Raw genomic sequence first — 25,802 nt, forward strand, 5'->3', positions numbered from 1 at the left:
CATTTGTGACACATGTTTCGTTGTAATTAGTGTGAAGAAAATTAAATAACCTTTAATACATGTCTAGAGGTATTTTCAGTCAGCTCAATGTGTTATGATTCCCAAGTCTTTAAGTAAAAAAGTATATTCCTCTACTAGAACTAATCTCTGATGATGCCGTAATGTCACGTGCAAAATCGAAATTTTCACTTACTCTTTTTTGTAAAAAGCGAGGCATTACATATGCTATGCTTAGAAGAATGTTCTAAGCTTATATAATACTTGTGTGTGCAAGTATAGGACAGAGTAGAGTTTTGTATTAAACACCAGGCTTTGGCTTGTAAAAGGAGAGTTCTCCTTGCATCTTTGTATCTCTTTGGTGTGATCCTTAGACAGTGAGCTTCTAAAGTTCTATATCCCTTGTTGTAATCCTTTGGGTAATGATATTCTATATCCCTTTGGTGTTATCCATTGTGATATGAACTTCTATCTTTCATTTTGAGTGTGAGTTTGTATAGTTGTTTTCATCTCCATTTCTGTTTGGTATCAGTCTCCCTGGATTTGCCTTAGGGTTTGCTCCCTTTCTTGTTTTCAAGAGATAGTACTCTCATTCAAACTTTTGTTTTTTCTTGTAAAACCAATTGTCATAAATTTTTACAATTCTCGGAATTACGGAAGGCATGTATTTGTATGGAAAGTCACAGAATAAGACAATAAACTGCTAAAATTGTTAACTGCTACTAACAAGAATGAAAGGAAAAATGTAAGCTTATCTTGCACGTCCGGTGAAGACCAGCACCGACTTGGTGTGCATGAGTACGGATTCGTGGCCGTTGAACATAAATCTTTGCATAACCAAGGGGGATGAACGTCGATTTGGAGAGTGAATGTAGATCCATTATAGTTGGATGTGGATTCGTTGTGCGTAAACACATATTTGAGTGGATTCGTATAAATTTGTTATACATGGGTTTTAGATTTGCTATTTGCGCAAGGGGATCATTCCAAGTCCCCGCATCATCTTGAATAGTCCCAGTTCTTTATCATCATGATGGTTTTTTTTTTTTTTTTTTTTTTTTTTTGGTATGAGAAACAAATAATCATTCCCACATACATCACTAAACTGTTGGGATAGTTTCCGGTACGGTGTGTGATAAGCGTTGAATGTTGCACATTCAAGCCCCTTAACTTGCATATGTTAATTCCTTAGCATTGTTATTTGTTTGATTTTGTGTTGTTTTAATGTTTTCAGGTTTTAAATAAAGATGCAATTAATTCCATTAATTTTGGGCTTAAAGCACACTTTGAGAAGACCTAGAAGATATGTTTAAACTTAACCAATCATAATAGAATACCTATATGATGTGGTTAAGTTTAATCAAATCAAGTGAAGGATTAAATCGGAATTTCTCCACTAAGAGTCAAAATTAGATTGGATTCAAATTTGGATTCTGCATATGTATCAGTGTTTGGATCATAACTTTTGTGTCAGATATTGGATTGCAATGAAATTGGTGGCGTTGGAAAGCTAATAAAATATTCAACAAATATGTAAGAAATAGCTTTTCTCTAATTCAAACGTTTACTATGTTAAAATTGTCTCGCAATAAAAGACCGCAATTCTGGCCGAATTTGGAATCATTTTCCTACTTGGATTGAAGTTTCAATCTCCTACTTGGACAAGAAGACTCACGAGACGATTTTTCTGGAATTAGGGCTTCTAGGACTTGTGTGCTCCCTATAAATAGACCCCTAAGCTTCAAGAGAAGGGTGCTTGATGCTTGGGCTTGTGCTTAGATTTAGACAGAAAATTCTTCTTGGAGGCCTGACAAGTTGAAGAGGAGAAGAACATGGCAGGAGGCCATCCCAGCACCACGATGAACGGCTAAATTCCTAATAGGGTGTTGATGTAGCCCTTTCCAAGTAACAATGGTTTAATTGTATTTTAGTTTGGGATTTTCTCTATGCATGATGGTTGTATAACTGTGAGAATTGATTTTAATGTTTATGTTCAATCATTATGAATTTCTTATCTTGTCTTAGAAAGTCTTTTATATTGATTGAACTCAATCCTTCATATTTTCTGTGATTATGTGAATGATTGTTATACAACGGTTTTAATTGATATATGATCAAGAGAATTAGATAGACCATGTATAGGGAAGACGGATTGTACTACACCCTAGTTTAGTGTAATTTAGGTAGACAGTCCTTGCCAACCGAAGATGGGTTATACTATTCCATTGATTATGTATATCCTATTAAAGACGTAGCTAGTCCATGCTTAGGGAAGACGGGTCGTACCGCATCTTAGTGGTTAGGTGGACGGTCCGTGCCAACCGAAGATGGATTATACTTATTCTTTAGAGGTAATTTCTTGACTACTCGAGTGAGATGAGCCCTATATCATGCATAGTATGAATTTTCCTTGTTAACTTATGATTGACCATTGTTATGTGGTGAGTGGTAAAATTAATCCCCTATTCTTTATCTCATCCCTACTATTTTTAAAATTATGTCTTTTACTTTTATGTATTTCTTTTTTATAAAACAAAAACCAAATCAAACATCTTTTTAATTAAGTTATATTTAATCTCGAAAAGCTTGATAATAATACCTACGCAGTCCTTGAGGTTCGACACCCTCTCTATAGCCTTATCTTACAAGGATTCGTTCTATTGCGAGTGGTTAATTTTATTATTGATATATTTTGGTAAACAAAAGACCACATCAATTTTTGGCGCCGTTGCCGGAGACTGCTTAACGGTAGCGTTATTAAGTTTTAAAGATTTAATTTAACTTGATTCTTTTTTTTGTTTTTATTTTATTTTATTTTATTTTTATTTTATTTTCTTTATTTTTATTTTTTTTATTTTCAATTTTTGTTTTTATTTTCTTTTGTTATTTTGTTTTATTTTTATCAATTTAGATCATGTGGGGAGGAATTTCAACACCCCATAAACCATGTTCATATTGCTATAGTCCTTATCATCATGTTAAAGATTGTCCTACTGTAGAACAATTTTCTAACTATTCTTATGAGCATATGAACACACAGTTCTCTAGATCGAGGAATTAGCCTTACTGTGATTCCTATGACCCGGCATGGAGTAACCAGTCTAATATCTCATGGCAAGCCCAGATGTTGGAACTTTTAGGTGAGATCAATCAGGTAGTGAAATCTCAGGGTCAAGCCATTGCCAAGCTAGAAGATCAAGAGAAGGTGGAAGATGTAGTATTCTCATGTCAAGATCAAGCTCCTGAAAGTTATGCTCCACAATTTCATGAACTGTACCATCAGACATATTTGGAGTTCAATGATCAAGCGGCCTATCCACCATATAACTTCCATCCTCCCCACCAGCAATGGCAATCATCTCCATATTGTGCTGACTTTGAGGATAACTGGCAACATTCTTCTCAGGCCACACCACCGCTTCGATTGGATTCGGATTTTCAAGATCAAATGTTGAAATTTATGAGCAAGATGGATGCTAACGAAGAGGAGCCATCTCCTATCGACTGGTCTCCACAACAACAATACCATGCCGAACCACCATCTACTCAGTCAGGTTCTGACTTTCAAGCTCAGATGTTGGAACTTATAGGTGAGATCAATCAGGTTGTGAAATCTCAGGGTCAAGCCATTGCCAAGTTAGAGCTTCAGATGGAGCAGATGGCAAAGCAAGTAGAAGAAGAAGAGCTTCAAAGACAATCAGAGGCTGATCTTAATGGACACTACGTGGTGGATGAGAGTACTTATCATGAGCAAGCCATCACAATAATGAATAATGGAGAAGTGGTCGAAACTCACGTGGAGGAGGGGAAGGAGGAGCAAATTGAGGCCCCACAAGCTCTACATCGGGCAAAAGGCGAGGAAGTGAGCACTGAGGCTCCTTCATTATCCACTCTTATTCTCGAAACGCCATATGAACCCCGAGCCCCTATTGCTTGTGATTTACCAAGAGGTCAGGAGAGTAGTTTGTTAGGGATATTAGAAGAACAAACAGAGACCATCAAGGTAGAAAACTTCCTTGTATATTCTCCTCATTCTATTACAGTTCATGATTCCCTTCCGGATGAGAAACTGTTTGAGAATACTCAGAGGGATCTACCTCAATATGCGGACATTCGGAATTACCTTTCTGTAGGTAAACTTTATTCTCTCTGGTCCAAGAGAAGAAAAGATTGGTGCTTCAAATTTAAGGGTCAAAGAGCACTGAGCGCATCAAGGATGTGGATTCCATTGGCTTGGCGAATCCCACATATTTTGACTAAATGAGTCAGCATCATAGGTTCGAGCACAGGCCCTGTACGCTTGAGTCCTCCATCAAGCCAGGATACATGATCTCCTTCCAGGTTTATCTTCTCCATTGTTGCTTCATTCTTAGTTTATATTTTTACAACAATGTGTTGCACTTAACTAGTATTTGGTTGGAGTATCACTTTTTTTTCTCGGGACATGTGTTTTTGCAAACAAGTTTGGGGGTATGATATTCCCCGCATCTGCTCATTCAGGTATTCCTATCCTCTTATTGTTATGTTCAGTTCTATACACACATTGGGGACAATGTGTGATTCAAGTTTGGGGGTATGGAAGGATGAAACACTGTCCAATATTTTGCTATGTTATTCTTGAGCATGCTGTTGATTTTGAATTTTGATTTGTATTTCATTGGTGAGCTTAACATGATGAACACATGATCACTTGACTAGGGAATTAAGAAGTTTTGTTGTTTTCTTTGGCAGCATGAGATATTACTTGTTTCAATTTGATTCTCACAAGCACACTAGCACCTAGTCTGTGGGGTATGAAATTTGAAATCAATTATGTCTGTTATCAATATCTTGGATGCAACTGGGTAACTTATTAGAGGAATAACCTTGGCATATATATATATAAATAAAAAAAAAAGAAGAAAAAAAGAAAAAAAGAAATAAAAAAAAGAATAATATTGATCACTTTGAGCTTTTCACTGAGTAACCGGATTTCTTGCCTCATTAAGCATTGAGTATTCGCGTCAAAATGTGGAAGTTTACCTTGATTGATAAATGGCTAAGTTTAGCTTCGTAGCCTTTTTGACTCGAGTTAGTAAGTCTTTAGGGTGTTTTACACCTAATACCCTAAAACCATCTGGTTTGGGAGTCATTGACCTAACACTCGTTACATGGGTCAATTAGAAAGCTTAAGGGAACTAAGCATTGCACAACCTGCATATATATAATAATAATAATAATAATAATAATAATAATAATAATAATAATAAATATATATGCCTTGGTTGTTTTATCTAATGGGGAGTCCAGCAAATTTTGAGTGTTGAACCATTCATGATTGAGATTAATTTTGAAATCTCATGATTATGTGTTAAGTTCACTTTACACTAATTGAATCTTGTGATATCTCATAATGCCATGTTAGTAACTTAATTTTTAATTCCCTGAAATTGTGAAGATAGAGTTTATTTTGTTAAGCTTGCTAATGAATGAGAACCATTATTTTTATGATGCTGCATGCTTGAGGATAACATGGTAGGAATAATGTTTGTGGGTATCATTCCTAGCAAACCCTCACGAGACTTCACTCGTCCACTAGGGAGTCCTAGGGGTTTAAAATGCTTGTTGCATACGCTAAATGCAATCGTACATCCCACGAAAGAATGATTTATCTTGTTGTTTTTCAATTTTATTTTTTGTTTTTCAATTTTATTTCTTGTTTTGTATTGCTAAGGGACTAGCAATATGTAAGTTTGTGGTGTGATAAGCGCTGAATGTTGCACATTCAAGCCCCTTAACTTGCATATGTTAATTCCTTAGCATTGTTATTTGTTTGATTTTGTGTTGTTTTAATGTTTTCAGGTTTTAAATAAAGATGCAATTAATTCCATTAATTTTGTACGGCACTTTCTTTGATGTTCTTCATGCTCTCCAAGAATATAGAATACTGCAAAACAATTAAAATTAAGAGACTCTTCCGGAAGTCTCACTTCAATGTTTAAGTCAGTTTCTGAGAGAAAAATATGCTCAATGCATAAAATAATCAGTCTGTCATTTATACATGGGGTATGCGCATATTTATAGACAAAGCGGTGGAGTTAAACCTGAATTAGGTTTACTACTCCCACTTAAACTAAGAGTGCCTGGAATTTAATTTGGTCTGGGAGTCCTATCCACATTCAAGTGGGAGTTGGACTATTAACCAGCTTATTCAATAAGTCCTTATTGGACCCGGATTGGAACTGCTACCCAATTTGACTTTGAGTAGGATTATTCCAAACATTATCAAATCCTTATATATATATATATATATTTGTTTTAGGAACAAAAAATTTCTTCCAAATTGGGTTGGAGGAATTTCTGTAAAAGTGACATGTGTCTTTTAACATGTGAGAATCACATTTTTTTTTTATATAACAGTTGTTTCTCACATGCTTTTTAAATAAGATTAGTAAAAAACATGTGTTTCTTATTTGTTTAAAAGACACATGTCATTTTTAGAGACTGAATTGGAGGAATTCTTATTTGCTCCAACCCAATTTATATAAAATTTCGGTTCTTTTATCATATTGCTTAAAAAGAAATGCTCAAAAACAAAAATTTCCTGGAAACTCACTCTTCTTATCAACATCTCAACTTGGATAACTCCTGCCCCTATCCTCTTCCTAACAAGGTATGGAATGTCCTTTAGAAGCTAAACTTCAGTGAAAGGGTAAAATTGTTCTTTTGGAAGATTGCTTAGAACATTGTGCCCACCAAAGCCATTATCTTTTCCTTTATCCAAATCCCCTCCATGGATCTTCTTTGCCCACTTTGCAAATCTGATTTTGACTCCTTTCCCCACTTTTTAATTTTTAATTTTTCAACTGCATCTTTGCGAGAGTGATTTTGAAGGGAATATTTTTGGCTGCTTGAGAATATTATTTATCCTGGCAGGTATCTTTGGAATCCCCCTTATAGACACCCATCTTTTCTAAATTTTTGTTTTGGTTGCCTCTGATCTCCTATGGTTTGACAGGAATAACCTATTTCCAAGACCATCAAGAAAGTAACTTTAGAGCATCACACTGCTTGGAAGAAAAAACTCAACATCTTGGTTGAGAAATGGTCGCCTCTCCTATCTGCACTATCAAGATCAGCTTGGCAACTGTACATGACACATTTTCTGCAAAAAGCTGTTGTTTGCAAAATTATCTCTGCAACTTCTCAAATCAACCCCACCTATGACCCTAACACTAGGGAAGCCCTAGCAGCTCTTTTAGCGGCCAAGTTGGTTCTCTCTCATTATCTCAAGTGCTTAATTTTAGAAGGTGATTCTCTGGTTGTCATTTCTCACTCCAGCGCCTCAACCTATCTCAAGATTGGCGCATCTCCCTGATTATCCTAGACATCATCTACCCTATCCATCCTCATCATCTTCATATTGGGAAGTAAGGAAAATCAATAAAAGTGTAAATTTTGCGCCAATGCTGTGGTATGCTGCGTCGCTGCTAAATCTTTGTTAGGCTGCATCCCTATTTCTTGAGCTCCTTTACCCTTATTCCTCATTTGTAGCGGGAAAGATCCCCCTTAGACTCTTTGGGGATTGTTTTACTTAGAAAAAAAGGAAAAGGGTTAATTACCTTTTTCCCTTATCAACTACCAAGAAATGCGCGATGCCCCTATGAATTATCAACTCGACCAAAATAGAGCATTCAACTACCACAGTTACATACTTTGCCCCCTCCCGTCAGTCAGAGTGATTAAAATAGACGGTCAACAGGTCACATGACCGTCATGTGCCGTCTAACAAATTTCTCTTCCTATTTTACCCTTGTCTTCGTTGTCAGTTCATGGGGGGATGTTGAAAAATGATGATAGTTCACGGGGGAAAAAAGGTAATTACCTCCATGTACCAAAGTTATAGTTTTTCTTTTCTTTTCTTGTTTTTGTAAACACTAACAATTCTTTTTTACAATTCAAATCAATTTCTTCATATTTTTATTTGAAAATGTTTAAGTTTACGTAATTAAACTTTTATATTTAAATTGTTCTTTTAAATTGGTCAATGTATGTATCCTCTCTTGATTAAGACGTTGGTCTTTTTCTCTCAGCTTTTTGTATGCGGTTTTCCAAGTGACAATCCTCAAAGGATGAAAAGGTTTGCTAGAGGAAGGACACTATTTATGATAACATCTTTGACTTCATATTTTACTAGAATTGCTGTTGGTGATTGCCGTGATAGTAATATATACCAAGAAAATTATATATACAAACAACCATATTCAACAATAAAATTGTATATACAAATTGAAATTAACAAATCAATTAGTATAGCATAAAAATATGAAGAAATTACATAAACTATAAATCAGGAGAGGATATTGGATACATACACAAATCAATACAAATTACATAAAAATATAGCATAAAAATATGAACAAATCAATACAAATTTAAGTATAAAAGTTTAATTACGTAAATTTAAACATTTTCAGATAAAAATATGAAGAAATTGATTTGAATTGTAAACAAGAATTGTTGGCGTTTACAAAAAAAAAAAAAAAAAAAAAACTTTAGTACATGGGTGTAATTACCTTTTTCTCCCATGAACTACCATCCTCTTCCAAAATGGCCCCATGAACTGACAACGAAGACGAGGGTAAAATAGGAAGAGAAATTTGTTAGATGACACGTGATCCGTTGATCGTCTATTTTAACCACTTTGACTTATGGAAGAGGACAAAGTATGTAACTGTGGTAGTTGAATACTCTATTTTGGTCGAGTTGGTAGTTCGTAGGAGCATCGTGCATTTTTTGATAGTTGATAGGGGGAAAATGTAATTACCCCAAAGGAAAAATTTCCCTTTATCATTTTTACAATTACATCCTAAAGTTTAAAAATTCTCAATTTAATATATCGAACTTTAAAAAAATTTTAATCTCATCACTTTGTTAGGATTTTTCGTTAAATCCTAACTAAGACTTTTGAAATTTCTAAAATACCCTTATTTAAAAAAAATTTACTTTTTTTAAAATAATTTTAATTTTATAAAACTTTCAAGGGTATAAGAGTAAGTTTACCTTTTGCTTGTTTGATTTAACCCCAAATATTAACGAGAGAAGTGAAATTGTAATAAATTAAAAGCTCAATATATTAAGTTGAGAGTTTTGAAACTCACATTTACAAGCAGTTAGGCCATCTCCAGCAGAGTTGTTACTTTAGCTGAAATGGTTAAATTTGACTATTTTTGCTCTTTTCTCCTCTCCAGTAGAATAGCCAAAGTAAACTTTTTTATCTAACATTGAACAGTGAATAGGCAGAGTTGCCTATTAACTGTTCACACAAGTCAAAATTTTTTTATTAATATTTTCTCTCTCCCCCCTCTCCCTCTTTGTTCGAATCTTCCCTCTGTTCCTCTCCATCGGTCTTTCTTCGTTATCTCCAACGAACAGTGGAAAAGGAAAAGGGCAATAGCTTTGACGAGGTCTTCTCGCAAAATTCGTCGCGTACTAGCAAGGATTTCGGCGGCTCCTCTGGCTTTTCAGGTTGCGATTTCGATGGCGGCGATAGGGTAGGCCATCCGCTGCCTCTGATATCTCCACCGCTAGTATCGCCCCAGACTCACCTTCGAGCTTTCTCAGCCTCGCCCTCTTCACCGGCGAGGCGTTCTGATCGTTCTCCAGCTTCCTCGGCACTGTCGACGAGTCGATCGGCACGAATGGGACCGTGGAGGGGACTCACCAACTCGCTTTCTGGCTCGTAATCGCACCACCGACAAGGGACCATTGATTGCACCAGCCACCATCGACTGGTTATGGGTCTTGGGTGTGGGTGGGCAAGGGTGGTTTCACTGGTTTGGTTGTGGGTTTGATGGGGTTGGCCGGTTGTTGGGGATGGGGACGGAAGAGAGAGAAAGAAAATAAAACAATAAAAAAAGATTGGAAAATAATATTTTAAGGAAATAAATAGTAGAATAAAGAGTATTATTGGAGTGTTTTTAATTGTTGGAGTAGCTAAAATAGATATTTGTAGTTTTTAAGTAGCTAATTTAACGTTACCGGCCGGAGATGGCCTTATAAAAGTAAAGCAAGTTTAGGGAATTAAGTTAAAAAGAAAAGAAAAAAAAAATCTAACACGTGTGAGCATTTAACAAGGGCCGGGCCGCTCGGTTCAGACATCAATTAGAATTATTTAGAAGTGATAATTAAATTAAAAGCCGGAGCTACGCAGCCACGTTCGTTTGTGGTTTTTACTTTTCGTAGCGCTCTCTCTCTCTCGCGCGCGCGCGGAGAAAATCCGAAGCTCATGGACACAGACAAGGAAGAGTTTCTCAAGGAATTCGGTGCGGATTACGGGTACCCAAACGGTCCCAAGACCATCGATGAAATCCGAGCTACTGAGTTCAAAAGATTAGATGGTCAGAATTTCCCTTTTTATTCTCGTTTGGAAAGAATTCAAAGTTGCCCTCTGTTTGGTTCTCACGAAATGATAAATTTTAGCTGAGTGTCCTTGTTGTCCTTTTGGGTTGAATTTTTGGAATTGTAGGTCTTGTATACTTGGACCACGCTGGCGCAACTTTGTACTCTGAGTTGCAAATGGAAGCAGTCTTTAAAGATCTCGCCACTAGTGTTTATGGAAATCCTCGTATCCTGCTGAATTTTGACTTGTGGTGGAATTGCATCGATGAATTTTTGGTAGTGCTTACCTAACTTTGGGATTCTCTTTGAGAATTAGTTTGAAGTCCAGTTGTTACATCATACTATTAAATTTGTTTTGGTTGTGAGAAATAATGCAAAACAGATTCATCAAAAAAATAAAAAGAAAAAGAAAAAGGAAAAGAAAATTAGAAAGTTATACATTTATTTATTTATTTATTTTTTTTTTTTTTAAATTATTGTAACTTAGATTTTAGACACCTTCAATGGTTGTCTCTCTTGTATTCATTTCGTATACAAGGGTTGTGCCAGTTTTTCTTTTCAATAAAATTATTACTTACATAAAATAAATTATAAATAAAAAGTTTCCTAATGTTTTGGGGTCATATATAAGGTGATATTGACTATATAGCTTATGGTAGTATGTATAGTGATATGTGATTACTTAATCAGTAGACATGAGTGAGTATATCTAGGTTTAAGTAGATCGTTATCAAGAAAATGCCCAATTTCAATTTGGGTAGTTATAGGGCAAGTGGATTACCCCATGTTAAATCATTGTTATAGTAAATGGATCACTTTCATTAATGAATTATTTTTTGGTTTGATGGATATTTCATTAATTACTTTATCGTTTTGATGACTCTCATAGTTATGTTATAGAGTAGGGTTTAAAGAGCTACACTCACATGGTTTAAATTAAAGGTTGTTGGATGAGTCTTTAAATTGATATAATATGATGCACCGTCTTGATTTTTTGATAAGTAAGAAACCAATCTCATTAAGAGCGTAAGACGCCCCTTAGTACACTGGGAGTATACAAAAAGAATCGCATAACTAGAAAGAGAAAAAAGAACTAGAAAATCATTAAAGCTAATCGACATAGAGGACACATAAGCCATAGTCCAAAGATACAAAGTATGGTAAAAGGAGGATAAAACTCTGAGGTCTTCTCCAAATCCTCATACCTTCAATTATTCTTTCCCTCCATAAACACCAAAAGAGGCAAGTAGGTGCCATTTTCCACACCGTAGCACTCATCGGCCTTCCAGATGACCACCAACAAGTAAATCGATAACCGGTCCAGGCATGACCCAAGACATCGCAAAGCGATTGAAAAGAGCATTGCACAACTTTCCAAGAGCTACCGACCACGCAAAAAAGGCCGTCCTTGAAGGAGCTTGAGTTCACCACACACTTTTCCAGAGAAAGCGAATACCTTCAGAACAAGCCAGGGAGTAGAAGAAAGACTTGACCTTGAACAGACCTTTAGAAGAGATCCACCAAAGCTTATTTTCACTACCTCTTCTTACTTTAACTGAATGCAACATGTAAAAAAAAGAAACAAAAACATCCACCTCCCAATCATGTCCCTCTTTAGCAAAGCTTACGTTCCACTGGTTGGAATTGCCCAAAAACCGTGAATTATCGACAATAGAGGTGTCCTTTGCAGAAGCAACACTAAATAGAGTGGAAAAGCTACCTTGAGAGTCATATCCTCACACCACATATCATGCCAAAAGCTAATCCTGGTCACATCTCCCACTTTGAATCTGGTACAGGTTGAGAAAGTCCCCTACTCTTTCTAACATTCTTCCACAACCCCACCCCAAAGGCTCCTGTGGGCTCAAGGGTGCACAATCCCATAGTGCCACAACCATTTACCTAGCAGAGCGCAATTGAACACCATTAAGTTTATGATACCCAACCCTTCCTCAGAGATCAGAGAGCAAACCTTGGCTCTTTGGTAACAAGATGATATTTAAATTCTTCACCTATCCCTCCCCATAAAAAACCTTGTTGGAGCTTCTCAATTCGATTAGCCACACTAGCATGAATGGGGAAGAGAGACAACAAGTACGTAGGTAGGTTGGAAAGAGTGCTCTCACTAGACAAATACATCATTTTCCAACTGGCCAATTGATGCTCTAACTTTTTCACAATGCCATCCCAAATAGACTTTTCCTTGTAAGAAGCCGTTAGCGGAAGACCAAGATACTTCAGGGGTAGAGAGAAAATCCCACAACCCAAGATGCCAACCAAATCTTCCATGTTATCCACATTACCCATAGGAACCGAAACAGATTTGGCCAGATTAACCTTTAAAGTAGAGGCCGCTTCAAAACATAATAAAAGAACACGGAGATAGTGAAGATGATTAGGGTTGACCCCAAACAAAACCAAAGAATCATCCACAAACAACAAGTGTGAGATATTCACGGCCCTAGATCCCACAGAGAGGCCTGAAAGAAGACCTTTATCAACAGTAGCAGTAATCATTCTACTGAAAGCCTCCATGGCTATTACAAACAGAAAAGGAGATAGAGGATTTTCCTGCCTCAACCCACGAGAACTACTGAAGAAACCAGCTGGAGAGCCATTAACCAAGACGAAGAAGCGTATTGAAGAAATGCAATTCGCTATCTAAGAACACCGTTTCTCTCCAAAACCACTTCGTCTCAGCATGTACAATAGGAACTTCTAGTTGATGTTGTCAAAAGCCTTCTCAATTGCAGCTTGCAAAGCAACCCAAGTTCACAAGACTTGATATGACTATCCAAATATTAGCTAGCAATGAGGACTGAATCTAGAATTTGCCTACATCTATTCGAGAAACCTCCTCACATCTATAGAGTCGAAAGTAAGGTCATCCATCCTAGGCCACCAGTTGTATTGTTATGAAAATAAGGTATCGTAGAACTAAACAATGTGATCTCAGATAACTGGTTGATCAGAAGAAACTAGCTGTTTACAGAAAGCGACTCTATTGAATTGAATCTCTTGTTCGAATTAGCAATCCAATGAAAAAACTTTGTGCATTTATCACCTTCTTTTAGCCAAAGAACCCTTGATTTTTGCCTCAAACTAATCTCTTCTTGAAAAATAATTTTTTCCAGTTCACTGGAGATTAGGCTTTTCCTTAGCTTCTCTTTAGAATCTAACCCTCTCTTCCTCCAGTTTATCAAAAGTGCACAGTTCCTTGAGGTGATTTTTTTAAAGAGAATCCACATTACCAAACACCTGTTTATTCCACCTTATGATATCAACCTTTAAAGCCTTTAGTTTTTGAGCCAAAACAAAGCTAGGAGAGCCTTGAAAATTATAAGACACCACCAATGCCTCACCCTATTCAGAAATCCATCTTCCTTCAGCCACATATTCTCAAAGAGAATAGGAAAATGGTCAGAGGAACCTTTTTCTGAGATAACCTAGGATATTTAGCTTCCCAATCTGCAGAGATGAGAAACCTATCAAGTCTTGATCAACAGGAATTATTGGACCACGTAAACCCTGCTCTGAAATAAAGTCTGAAAACTCCGTCATCAAGGGGCTAAAATGAGCTTCGCTCGATCTTTCAGAAGGGAATCGGGTGACATTGAAGTCACTGCTGATATTAGGACTGTAAACCCCCACAAAAGCCCAGGTAAAGTCATCCTCAACATTTCTAAAAGAGCAGGCCACAACAAACTACACCCCCCGGGGGTGCCCCCCCCCACACACACACCCTTCATCTTCTGCACAAACCTCCTATCCCACATTAACAAAATACCACCAAATGCCCCTCTAGAAGGTAGGTAACACTAGTCGACATGATGGCAACCCCACAAACTTCTCACGATATTGATAGAAATAATCATTGCCTTCCACCGCCTTCAGATTTGATGGAGTTCTTTTGGCAAGTTTTGAAAAAATAGTGCTCTTGCACTTTGGCTTTTCATTCTTGTTTTTATTTTGATCCCTTTTGTCTTTAATTTTTTAGTAGGTATTGAATCCATGACCTCCCCCTAAACCCCTTTTTTATGGGGGAAGGAACAATTTTGAGCATTCTTCTTTTTCTTTTGATCCCTTTTGTCTTCAATTTTTTAGTAGGTATTGAATCCATGACCTCACTCTAAACCCCTTTTTAATGGGGGAAGGAACAATTTTGATCCAGAGCATGTTGACTGTAATAATACTATATGGGTTTGGAAATAGTTGAAGAATATTTTTTTGGTGCTCATTGGTGGTTATCTGCGACTACTTGGGTTTTGAGGAATGAACATTGATGTTAAAAAGAATGAACTATCCAAAAATAGAAAAACAAATTACGGAGCTAATTTTAATAAAAAAATTCAAGTATAGGTAATAGAAACAACATAGATATTCTGATTAGAATTTAAAAAGTTTTGGGTCAAGTAATATTGCAACAAAATATTCTGAAATTGATGGGTAGGAGATGCTTGAAATGACAATTTTTGTTATATTGGATCTTCTAGTTGTAAGGAATGAAGATTGAAGAGAATGTTGCTTATAAATTGAGATTAGTTGTAAGAAATGGAGATTGAAGAGAAATTGCTAATAAGATGAATTGTACATGAGGTTTCCTGTCTTTCCAATAATATCTATTACTTGAGAAAAAAATAAGAATAAGATAGACTCAAACAAAGTAATCATCAAAGGTGTTACATATAATGCTGGGAATAACTGTTTAGAAATTGAGTGATGCTAAAGTGTATTTGAGGATGGATGAGCAGCATTGCAAGAGTTAGAATAAGTAATAGATGCATTTGTGAATGGTAAGATAAGGTACCATTCATGGACAAGATGAGGGTTAGTTGTCAAAGAAATTTTGACAATTTAAGACATAAGCAATGCACTTGTATAGAAGAATGATTCCATTCAAGTTAAAGGTGCCAAAAAGACAAGTGGATAGCCAAATATTGAAGTGGAAGGCAAAAAGGACTAGAGGAATGCCATGAGGAAAAGAATAAAGAAAAAGAAAAAAAAGAAAGAAGATATTCATGCGGTTAGGAGAGACGTGATTGCCACATGTTAAACGTGTAGTATGGCTCTAGATAGAGTTGAACCAAGTTGATGGGATAGAATTCACAAATTGTGCTAGTTACACAATAGTAGCCCTGTATTTACTAAAATAATTGAAGAAAGGAAAAAAATTCCAAAATATAATCATGACCCAGTGGAAGTTAGAATATGGTTTTTATTGGCTTCCATTATTTTAAACCAATCTCTGGTGAGGTAGTTAGTTTCGGTAAGCAATAGATGCAGTTGTTGTCCTGGTTACTTTGTTACTTTTTATGTTTTTCTGACCATATTTGTATGTTTGGATGTTCATGCTTGCATTCTGTCAAGTGTGATTCTTAATCTAAACTTAGATAGCCAAAGTGACTCCAGCTCTGCTACTTGTGACCTCATGAGGGAGGCTCGCCAACAGGTACTATATGTTATCTTTAGCAGCCTCTTGTGTCTGGTCATGGGGTTTTGTGAACGTCAGACTCCAGATTTAGAATATATATATATTTTTTAAAATGTTTCATAAAGTTCATTGTCAAATTTACCTGCAGACGGTAATGGATAGTTTGTGTATAAGATTCATTTTCAGAGTTCGCTGAACAAATTAATGGATAATTTGCATATAGAAGTCATTGTTTCAATGTTCCCTGTTAGTATTCACGACTATTTTATTTCCATGTTTCATGTGTAATCAAGTGATACTTTGTTCCAACTTATAAATTTTCCATGAGTTCTTGAATTGCCTGTTGTGAGTACATACAGGTCCTTGATTTTTTTAATGCATCCCCAAAGGACTACAAGTGCATATTCACTTCTGGGGCTACTGCAGCATTAAAGCTGGTTGGGGAGGCCTTTCCATGGAGCCGGCAGAGCAGTTTTATGTACACGATGGAGAATCACAATAGCGTACTCGGGATCAGAGAGTATCCTATAGTAGCTTGCCTTGATCACCATATAGGATAGGATTAGGCACATATTTTTTTTAATGGTTTTGAGTATTTTCTATGCATTTTTACTTCACCTTTTAGTTTATTAATTCATTGTTGAACCTTACTAAATCTGCTCATATCTTCCATGTTAATGCTGGCCATCTCATTGATGTGGGTGCTCTGTTGCTAAAAACATAACAGTAGTGCCACCTTGTTGATCTTAGTAGTTAGTATTGGGCAATTTCTTGTTTGATAAGATTGATCAATATTACTAAATGGGAACATTGTTGCTGCTCTGGGCCACCACCAATTAGGTGTTGCCTCTGATATTGATTAGCTCTACATATCTATGTGAGTTGTTACTTATTGGTAGGAAGATACGAAGACAGTTTCAACACTACAAATTCTCGAGGCTTTATAGACTCTGGTAGCAGGAACCCATGATTTATGTTACTCTATCCAGATGGAGCAGAATGGAAAATTTGAGGTATCGGTTGCTACTTCTAAGTTAAATTGTTTATGTTACTTCTTACTAGGGCTACAAATGAGCAAATCCATTCATGAGTAGGTAGAAGCTTGCTCAGTAAGGGTTCATATATTTTTATTTATTTGATAAATAAACAAACTCAAGCTGGATTTATGGGCTTATTTTTTGTTTACTCAACCTGTGCATGATTGGGAGGTGGATACGGTCTCTAGATTTTTTGAGATGTTGTATTCTCTTAAAGTAAGGTATGAAGGAGAGGATAAAATTTGTTGGATTGGTACTTATCGAAAAAAACAAAAAAAATTTTGTTGGATTGGTTCGAAAAGGAAATCATTTGAAGTGAAGTCTTACTATAAGGTATTATTTAGTCCTATACATTCTTCTTTTCCTTGGAAGAGTATTTGGAAAGTTAAGGTTCCTTCGAGAGTGGCTTTCTTTGTGTGGACGGCGACTTTAGGAAAAATTCTAACTTCAGATAATTTACACGAGGAATATTATTGTGATGGAGTGGTGCTATATGTGTAAGACTTGGAGAGTCCATCAATCATTTGTTCTTGCATTGTATGGTTGCTTCAGAATTGTGGAGTACGATATTGCAGCTGTTTGGTGTTGTGTGGGTTATGCCTCGATCGGTGATAAAGATGTTGGAGTGTTGGAGGGGGCAATGGGGCATTGGTTGTTGGTTGCAATTTGGAGAATGGCTTTGTTGTGTTTGATGTGGTGTCGGAATGAACGAAATGCACGCGGTTTTGAAGATTGTTAGATTGGTTTGATTAATCTGAAGAAATTGGTGATACAAACCTTATTTACGTGGAGAGTGACATTATAGTCTATGTCTAGTTCTTATTTTGATTTTTTAGATTTGTGTTATTCTTTCTCTTTGAATTAGGGGTATTATCTATACATCATGTGTACTTTGGGTTGAGCTCCTCTGGGCCTTTTTTTTTTTCTTCAAAAAATATAATTAACTTAATGAAAAAAAATAAAAATGGGCTTATTTAATGAAAACCAAGCTTGAGCAAGGCAAAGCTCGGCTTGATTGGGCTAGTTATTATTATTATTTTTTGTTATAAGTGATTCAATCTCTCACTAGAAAGCGTAGAGGGGCGCAACCCATGTATAGAATAAATATACAGGAGAGATCCCCTATAAAGGAGAAGACTTGATTAGGCTTGTTGGCAATGCTTGTCACTAAACTTGCTAAAAAGGTTTGCATAGGCTTAAAATATGCTTAGAAATCCAAAGAGGATATATTTGTGTGTGTGTGAGAGAGAGTGAGAGGGGCTTTAATTTTTTTGTAATTTGAGCATAGGTATTTGGTGAAAGCTCCTCAAAAGTTCAAATAAACATTTATGTGACTTTAAGCTTCAAAATCTGAACTTGCTCTTTCATCTAGTCAAGTCTAGCTTGTTCAGAATTTTTAAAGCTCACCTCAAAGATTAATGTTTGAGCTTTTTGATCAACCCGTGCTCAAACAGGCTAAAGCTCAAATTGACTTGAATTATTTGTAGCCCGACAGATAAGGTAATAAGTGGATGGAATATTAATTGATATGATTGCCTAGCTGGTTGAAAAATGTAAGCATCAATTTCTTTTATAGTAGTTACTATTAATATTTATTTAATATTAGTAAATGTAAAATTGATGATTACCAACATATAAAACATCATGAATACTTGCAGTGTAATTTGTTATGTTTGTGTTATGTAATTTCTTCTTCTTCTTCTTCTTCTTCTCTCTCTATCTCTCTCTCTCTCTCTCTCTCTCTCTCTCTCTCTCTCTCTCTCTTAATCAAATGCTTGAAATTTGGTTGAAGGGGAGTTCTTTTGACTTGAGTTATGTTTGGTGGCTTTTTTGTGCATTCATGGGAAGGAGGCAATTGTTTTATGTATGTATGTACACATCTATGTATCTAGGTATATAAAGTAAGAACTTTATAATCTTTAATTTTGCTTCATTTGAATCAGAACTGGACTGGTGTCTCCAAGTGAAAGGCGGTCTACATTCACAATTTCAACTACTCATGAATTCCAAAATAGAAGGGAATTACTTTATGGACTGCTATTATGTTATATTCCAGAAGTTTAGGTGGTGTATGGTAATATACTAATATACTTTTAGAATACATGAATAGACTACAAAAGGTGTTGTGGCATGTTAAACATCTCATTAACACTCATGAAGTTCATTTATAGAACCGGAGTGCAGAGTTTTATACGACAACTCGCTTGAGTCACTTCTGAATGACGTTAGAGCAATATGCGTATGACCTTGGGTATGGTGCTAATCTGGTCTTTGCGCTCATTGGTTGCCTTTTTTATTATCTTTAGTTTCAAGTAAAACCTTGGTTCTGTCCTGTTTGGAGATGAAATTTTTAAGAAATGTGACATAGTTTCTGAATAATCTCACACTATCCTCCCTCCCCCCCCTCCCCGTGTTATAATTTCATAGCTGGCAATCCTTATTAAAATTTAGATATGCTCTTGGTCAAGGAGCTGCAGCCTTTGCAATAGATATTGAAGAGGCTGTGCAGCATGTAGTATCAAGAAGCACTGTAGTGCCTGTCAGGGTATCCCAGCACCAAATACAAAGGAGAAGTGAAACAAGATTCCGTGAGAAGGAGCCAACAGGTAAATCTGAGGTTAATAAGGGACACATCTAGTGTTCCATCTCTGGTTTACAAGCAATAGTTTATGAGCCATTGGCAGAGACTTTTTTACATGGTTGTAGTGATCTTATGGGCTTAAATGGTTTGTGAATGTAATGATGATAGTGCTTCTTAGGGTCTTTTGAGACATCCAAACCATAATGGGCTCTGGTGGCATGAGTTTGGAACTTAGGTGATTCGTATAAACTTGGCTACTGCCGCCTACTGGAATGACTTCTATTGTTGCAGTAGGTGAAGTATCTTTTTAGATGAGCTAAGTTTGTGCCCTTCAAATCCTTAAATTCTTTTATCTGAGAATATCATTTAAGGAATTACTGATACATTTTTCTCTCACATATATATTTTTCTCTATCATTTCCTGGTAGTTGCTTAGTCTATCTCTTATGAGACTTTTTTGAGAAAGTTTACTTGGTTTCTAGAAATGATGGTTTTGTTCTCTTCCCATCAGATAATTTAGTTTTTGGAAAGGCGTCCTTCAAAGAATGATCCCCACACTAAACATCATGCCAGAAACTAATTTGAGAACCATCTCTTACTTCAAATCTAATAAATCTTGAGAAAACTCCCCACCCCCTCCTAATATGTTTCCACATTCCAACAACAAAAGGCCCCTCAACTTAGTACACGTCATTCAAACAACCATATTGTGCTTCCACAACCAAACGCCAAAATGCTTCCCTTTCTGTAGCAAATTGCTATAACCATTTACCCAACAGTGTTTGATTAAACTTACACAAATTTTGAATTCCCAAACCACCAAACTTCATAGGAGAACAAATCTGTGACCATTTAACTAAATGGAATTTAAACTCCTCATTTAGACCACCCCATAAGAAATCTCTTTGAAGTTTCTCTATCTTGTTTGCCATACCCAAAGGAATAGGAAACAATGATAAAATAATATGTGGGCAAATTAGACAGGGTACTTTTAATCAACGTCAACCTTCCTCCCTTCGACAAATAAAGCCTCTTCCAACCCGCCAACCTCCTTTCCATTTTTTTGACAATACCATTCCATATAATAGTCGACTTGTAAGGCACCCCCAACGGAAGAGCCAAATACTTCATTGGTAACCATGCCACTCTACACCTAAAAAGACTCAGTGGAGAGCTAAACCGGAAGAGTTGAGAACGTCGTTGACATCCAATCGTTAATCGGCTTTTGAGGCGGTGCAGTCTGAGAGGGTTGAACTAGCTTTTGGGAGTGAAGTTGTTGCTGGTGCGGTGATGTTGGCAAGTATGAGCTCAGTTGGGTTTCAGGCAAATAACACCGAGAAGTGGTTTGAGGTCGTTGACGGGGTTTCTGCCAAGGGAAAAGAAAAGGAAGTTGTGGTAGCTGATGGGGGCAAGTTGGTGTGTCTGGAGGGTCGGGGCCAGACTGTGTTGTCACAGAGGTTGGACAACTTGGGCCCGTATCAGAATAGACCATAGGGGTGAAGGGGAAGCTTGGGGTATATTTAGAGGGTTGGGGCCAGACTGTGTTGTCACAGAGGTTGGACAACTTGGGCCTGTATCAGAACAGACCATAGGGGTGAAGGGGAAGCTTGGGGTATATTTAGAGCTCACCGATAATATTGTTGGAGTCTTGACACTGGAGCCATTTGGTTCAAGCATGGCTATAACAGAGGGTATAGATGGCGTCTCTGGGGCACGAAGATGGCCAGTGAGGAATTTGTTGTTCTTGGGCCTTAGGAGTCTACATACACAAGGCATGGAGTGGAGGTGAAGATAGGGATGAGGGTGATCAGGGGAGTGAGAGTCCGAGGGGTGCTACTATCGGGGTGGGTTTGTTTGGTTTGGGAGAGATGGATTCATCGCAAGTTTGCAAGGGGTTAGAAGGGTATTTAAATTCTGGTTTGGTTTCGAAATTTGTGGAGATTACGCAAGACTCTAGGGATTATATGGGTTGTGAAGACGGAGTACGATGTGGGGTTGAGGGGAAGGATGCTTTCGCAGTAGTGATACGTACAGAAGATGCTTGTGGAGGTAGCGAGATGCTGGATATTCCACCATTGGCGGTTTTGGGAGATCAAATAGGGGATAACCCTATGTCTACAAAATGGGTGGTAGAGAGAGTGAAAGATTTCTGTCATGTTGTAGGGCTGTCTTGTGATGGTTTTGAAGACAAGTTGATGGCGTTGTTCAACGACATTGAAGCACATCGTTATTCCAATGGGGTGGTGACTGATAACAATTTCAATGCAAAATTTGGGAGTCGTGGACAACGTGAAGTGAAACGATTGGAGTGTTTGGTAAATTACGATGGAAAAGGCGGTCATTCGTTGAGGTTGGCTAGAAAGGGGAGAGTTGGTAAATGTTATCTATGAAGCTCTAAATTATTTCTTGGAATATGAGAGGCTTGAATGAGCCTGAGAAAAGAACAAAGATTAGGAGGTTGTTGAGGAAATGGAATGCTAATATTGTGTGTTTGCAAGAGACTAAAATGGAGGTTATTAGTAGGGAGGTGGTTTGTAGTGTCTGGGGATGTATTCGAGTGGATTGGGTGTATTTGGGATCGAGAGGGGCTTCGGGAGGTATTTTGTTAATGTGGGACAGGAGAGTGGTAGAAAAGATTGAGGAGTGTGTGGGGAGGTATGTGGTAGCTTGTGCGTTCCGTAGCATGATGGCGACTTTCATTGGGCGTTTGCGGGTTGTTTATGGGCATAATGATGATGATGATGAAAGAAGAGGGCTGTGGGATGAGCTGGTTGGATTGATGAATATATGGGAGATGCCTTGGTGTATCGGAGGGGATTTTAACATCGTTCAATCTCTGTGCGAAAGAGGGGGGAAGCGAGATCATCACAAGCAATGGTGGAGTTTTCTGATTTTATTTTTGAACATGGTCTCATGGATATTCCAATGGTCAGGGGGAGATCCGCGTGGTCTAATTGCCGCGCTTGGTCCAGAATTGATCGATTCTTGCTCTCTATAGAATGGGAGGAATATTTTCCAGAGGTTTCTCAAAGATGTCTTCCTCGTCTACTTTCGGATCATTATCCTTAGTTACTAGATTGTGGAGTAGGGAGATGGGGTATGGGGTTGTTTAAATTTGAAAATATGTGGTTGCAAGCGGAAGGTTTTGAGGAGCAGGTGAAGAGGTGGTGGGGATCCTATATTTATGAAGGTACACCAAGTTTTGTGTTTGCACGAAAGTTAAAAGCATTGAAAGTTGACATGAAAAAATGGAATGAGGAGGTGTTTGGGAATGTAGGGGTACAAAAAAAGGAATTGGAAAAGGGTCTGAGTGAGCTGGATATGATCGCCGAGGAGAGACCGTTATCTGAAGAAGAAAATATCAAGAGAAGACTACTATAGAAGCTTAGAGCGGAGTATTTATCTGGAAGAAGTTAGTTGGAGACAAAATTCAAGGGCATTGTGGTTTAAAGAGGGTGACAGTAATACAAAATTCTTCCATCGGTTGGCAAATTCACATAGGAGACATGGTGGATGGACATCTGACTGATGAGAAAACAGTTATCCAAAATCACATTGTGGATTTTTATAGAAAGCTGTACTGTGAGCAATATTAGTGGTGTCCAAGGGCAGAGATTTATCTTTTCTTTCCATTAATGATGGGGAAAGAATATGGATGGAACACAAGTTTGAGGAAGAAATTAACTAATAAGACCTAAATAAAACTAAGTGGGGGGATGAGATCCTGATTGTCTGTGTCTCTTTTTTCTGTGTGCTGGTTTTACATGCCAGTTTGTTATTGATGAGAATAATCTTTGATGTTCTTGGAAGAAGCGTTTGCACTCTTTGAAGCACCTAGTTGGCTACAAAATTGATTTACTTTATATTCTTTTGCACTGTTGAGTTCCTCCAGTAATGTCTGTTTGTGGGGTGGAAGCTACTTCCTTTCTTCAGTAAAAATCAACTTGTTGATTTAGTGATATGATGCATTCGTCTCGTTGGTGGTCTGTCGAGTCTAAGGAGTTTGTCTTGTCGGTAGTGGGGGGTTTCACAGGCATTAGGATTCATGAACGTAGGAAAGGAGTGACTAGGTCCATTCTTATAGATAAAGATGAGGCTGCCTGGTTGATTAAGTCTTTTCAGGACCTGGTTACGGCTCGTGATAGTAGGGTGTTCTGGAATCAATCCGTTTTGGGTTTTCCGCGGATTCTTGCGCAGCAACGTGCTAATAGGCATGGTTTCTTTCTGACCATAGAAGAATTTGAAGGGAAAAGAAGGAGAGGTTCTGTTTTGGTGCCTAAAGGAATATTTGGCGAGGGGTGGAAGCGCTTCGGGGAGGAGCTCCGTTTAGCTTTCAATTGTCTTGCCGGCAGTTCCTCGGAGCTTTTTCAAGGCAAGGATGTGACACAGATTAAGTCTCACGTTGAGAGGAGGAGGAGTTACGCTGAAGTTTTGAGAACTTCTTTGCCGAAAGGGGATTCCCGGACCAGGACGTCCTCTCTGTTGAAGGGTTCTTGTGATCAAGCGGTTTTATCGGCAAAACTGGCTATGTCGAACCATGCTGGGTTGAAGAAGGAAAAGTTGGTGAAGGATTACCCGGCGAATCCGGCGGGGCTGAAGGTAGAGAAGATGAAGAAGCCTTTTCCGGCGAAACTGGTAGGGCTGAAGATTCAAAATTCAGGCTATGCTAGGTCGTCTGAGTGTGAGTCTGCGTCAGACCTAAGAGGTAGGGGGGCGGGTTCTAGCCCCTCTGTGTTGCCCTCTGCACCACGCAAGTCACACGTTGGTGATTGCCTCGAGCTGAGCAATATCAGGAAGACGTTGGAGTCGTTGCATGAGGAAATAAGGCATTGTCTGAATGGGTTGCGTGTGTTGGAAGACGAGGTGATGGGTTGGTCCAATTCCTTGGGCTCCAGTATCTCTAGGCCCAATTCCCTGTTGCCCGAAAGAACCTCTTCGTCCCAAGGTCCATCAAAGACGGCCCAACCTTCTAAAGGTAAAGCACTTTTGCAGTTCCCTATCAAGAGGCCCAAGTTTTTGTTTAAGTCCAAGGTTGGGTCGGTTCTGCGATCTATTCCGTCTCGTCAGTTCTCCGTGGACGCTGGTGCTTCTACTTCTGCTGGGCAGTCGGAGTCGTTGGGTAAGGGTCCGGCCGTTCTGAGGTCATCGGGTAAACCGGGTTTGCCTGGCCGGGTCTATCAACGTCGGAAGTTTCGGAGCCAACTTTCTTCGGCGGTTTGGAAAATCAAGTCGGGGCAATCTAAACCGGATGCTGGAACGAGTCAGATCAAGGAAAAGGTGGTGGTTTCTTCGTCGACTGGGGATCAGGACACTTCTCCGGCGTCTGAGGAGTTGCCGTGTGGTGGGTTAGGAGAGCAGAGTGTTCTACAGTTTGTTGATAGACAGTCGGAGGAGTTAGCTGTTTCTGGTCTTGGAATGGATTCAAACGGCTCTCGTCAGTCTGGGCTCGGCTCTTCTGTAGCTACAAAGGACACCGAGCTAGGAGGGAGGGGTTCTGTCGCTAGAAATGGATTCAGCATGGCTCTGTCGGCAGAGGCAGGAACTAGCTCACAGTTGAACGTTGGACAGGGTAGTTCTGGGTTTGGTGTGGGTTCAGTGTCTCAGAGGCAGGAAGAAGGCAGTCTTGAGCTGGTGATCTTTTCCGCAACAGAAGGTAAAGTGGGATTCGATTCAGAAGTTTTTTCAAGGGGACCTCTAGAGGGAAAAGGTCTCGGGGAAGAATCAGGTAACAATTTGGACAGTGGGTCTTCTCTTAAAAGCATGGTGGCTGAGGAGGGTGCTCATTTATTGCTAGAGCATAATCAAGAAGGCCTCTTGCTGCAAGACAAGGTTAGGGATGGTGAGGGGAAGTTAGAGAGATTTGAGCCGATAGTTGTTACTCCATTGGCAGTGGAAGGTGTAGAAGGGCAGATGGTGTCGCCTAGATGGGTGGTGGAAAGAATTAAGAGGTATTATCCAATCATTGGGCTTTCTTGTGGTCGTTTTGAGGACAGATTGGTGGCTTTGTTTGAGGAGATTGAAGAGGCCAGAGACCTCTCTTTGGCAGATCCTAAGGCTATGCTTTCGCCTGCTCAAGGGGTGAAAGGGCAGAGGGAATTAAATAGGCTGTCCTGGTCTATTAATTATGAGAAGAAAGGGGTTCAGTCTGACAGAGGCAGGCATAAGGGTAGGGGACCGTCTCGCTTTTATGACGCCTAAAATTTTGACGTGGAATGTTAGAGGGATTAATGCGATCAAGAAACGAGTGGAGATTAGAGGGCTTCTAAGGGTTTGGAAGGCGGATATTGTTTGCTTGGTGGAGACAAAGATGGCAGTTATCTCAAGGGAGGTGGTGCAAAGCTTATGGGGTTGCGTTCATGTTGATTGGTGTTACTTG

The 25,802-nt window shown here is 38.3% G+C and overlaps 1 protein-coding gene across 5 annotated transcripts in view; it reads left to right on the forward strand.

Moving 5' to 3' along the window:
- Nucleotides 1-10,162: 10,162 nt before the first annotated feature.
- The window catches only part of LOC133874895 (molybdenum cofactor sulfurase), a 103,100-nt gene continuing 87,460 nt past the window's right edge, over nt 10,163-25,802 (forward strand). For 3 of the 5 annotated variants that reach the window (XM_062312789.1, XM_062312793.1, XM_062312791.1), the window contains exons 1-5: nt 10,165-10,376; nt 10,505-10,603; nt 15,768-15,826; nt 16,168-16,328; nt 19,297-19,451. In XM_062312789.1, coding sequence (XP_062168773.1) covers nt 10,265-10,376; nt 10,505-10,603; nt 15,768-15,826; nt 16,168-16,328; nt 19,297-19,451 — 586 coding nt within the window. In that variant the 5' untranslated portion in view covers nt 10,165-10,264. Of the gene's footprint in view, nt 10,377-10,504; nt 10,604-15,767; nt 15,827-16,167; nt 16,329-19,296; nt 19,452-25,802 lie in introns of all 5 variants that reach the window. The other 2 variants (XM_062312794.1, XM_062312790.1) reach the window with 2 other exon arrangements.

This window comes from Alnus glutinosa, chromosome 8, assembly GCF_958979055.1.
Source record: "Alnus glutinosa chromosome 8, dhAlnGlut1.1, whole genome shotgun sequence".
Classification (NCBI taxonomy): domain Eukaryota; kingdom Viridiplantae; phylum Streptophyta; class Magnoliopsida; order Fagales; family Betulaceae; genus Alnus; species Alnus glutinosa.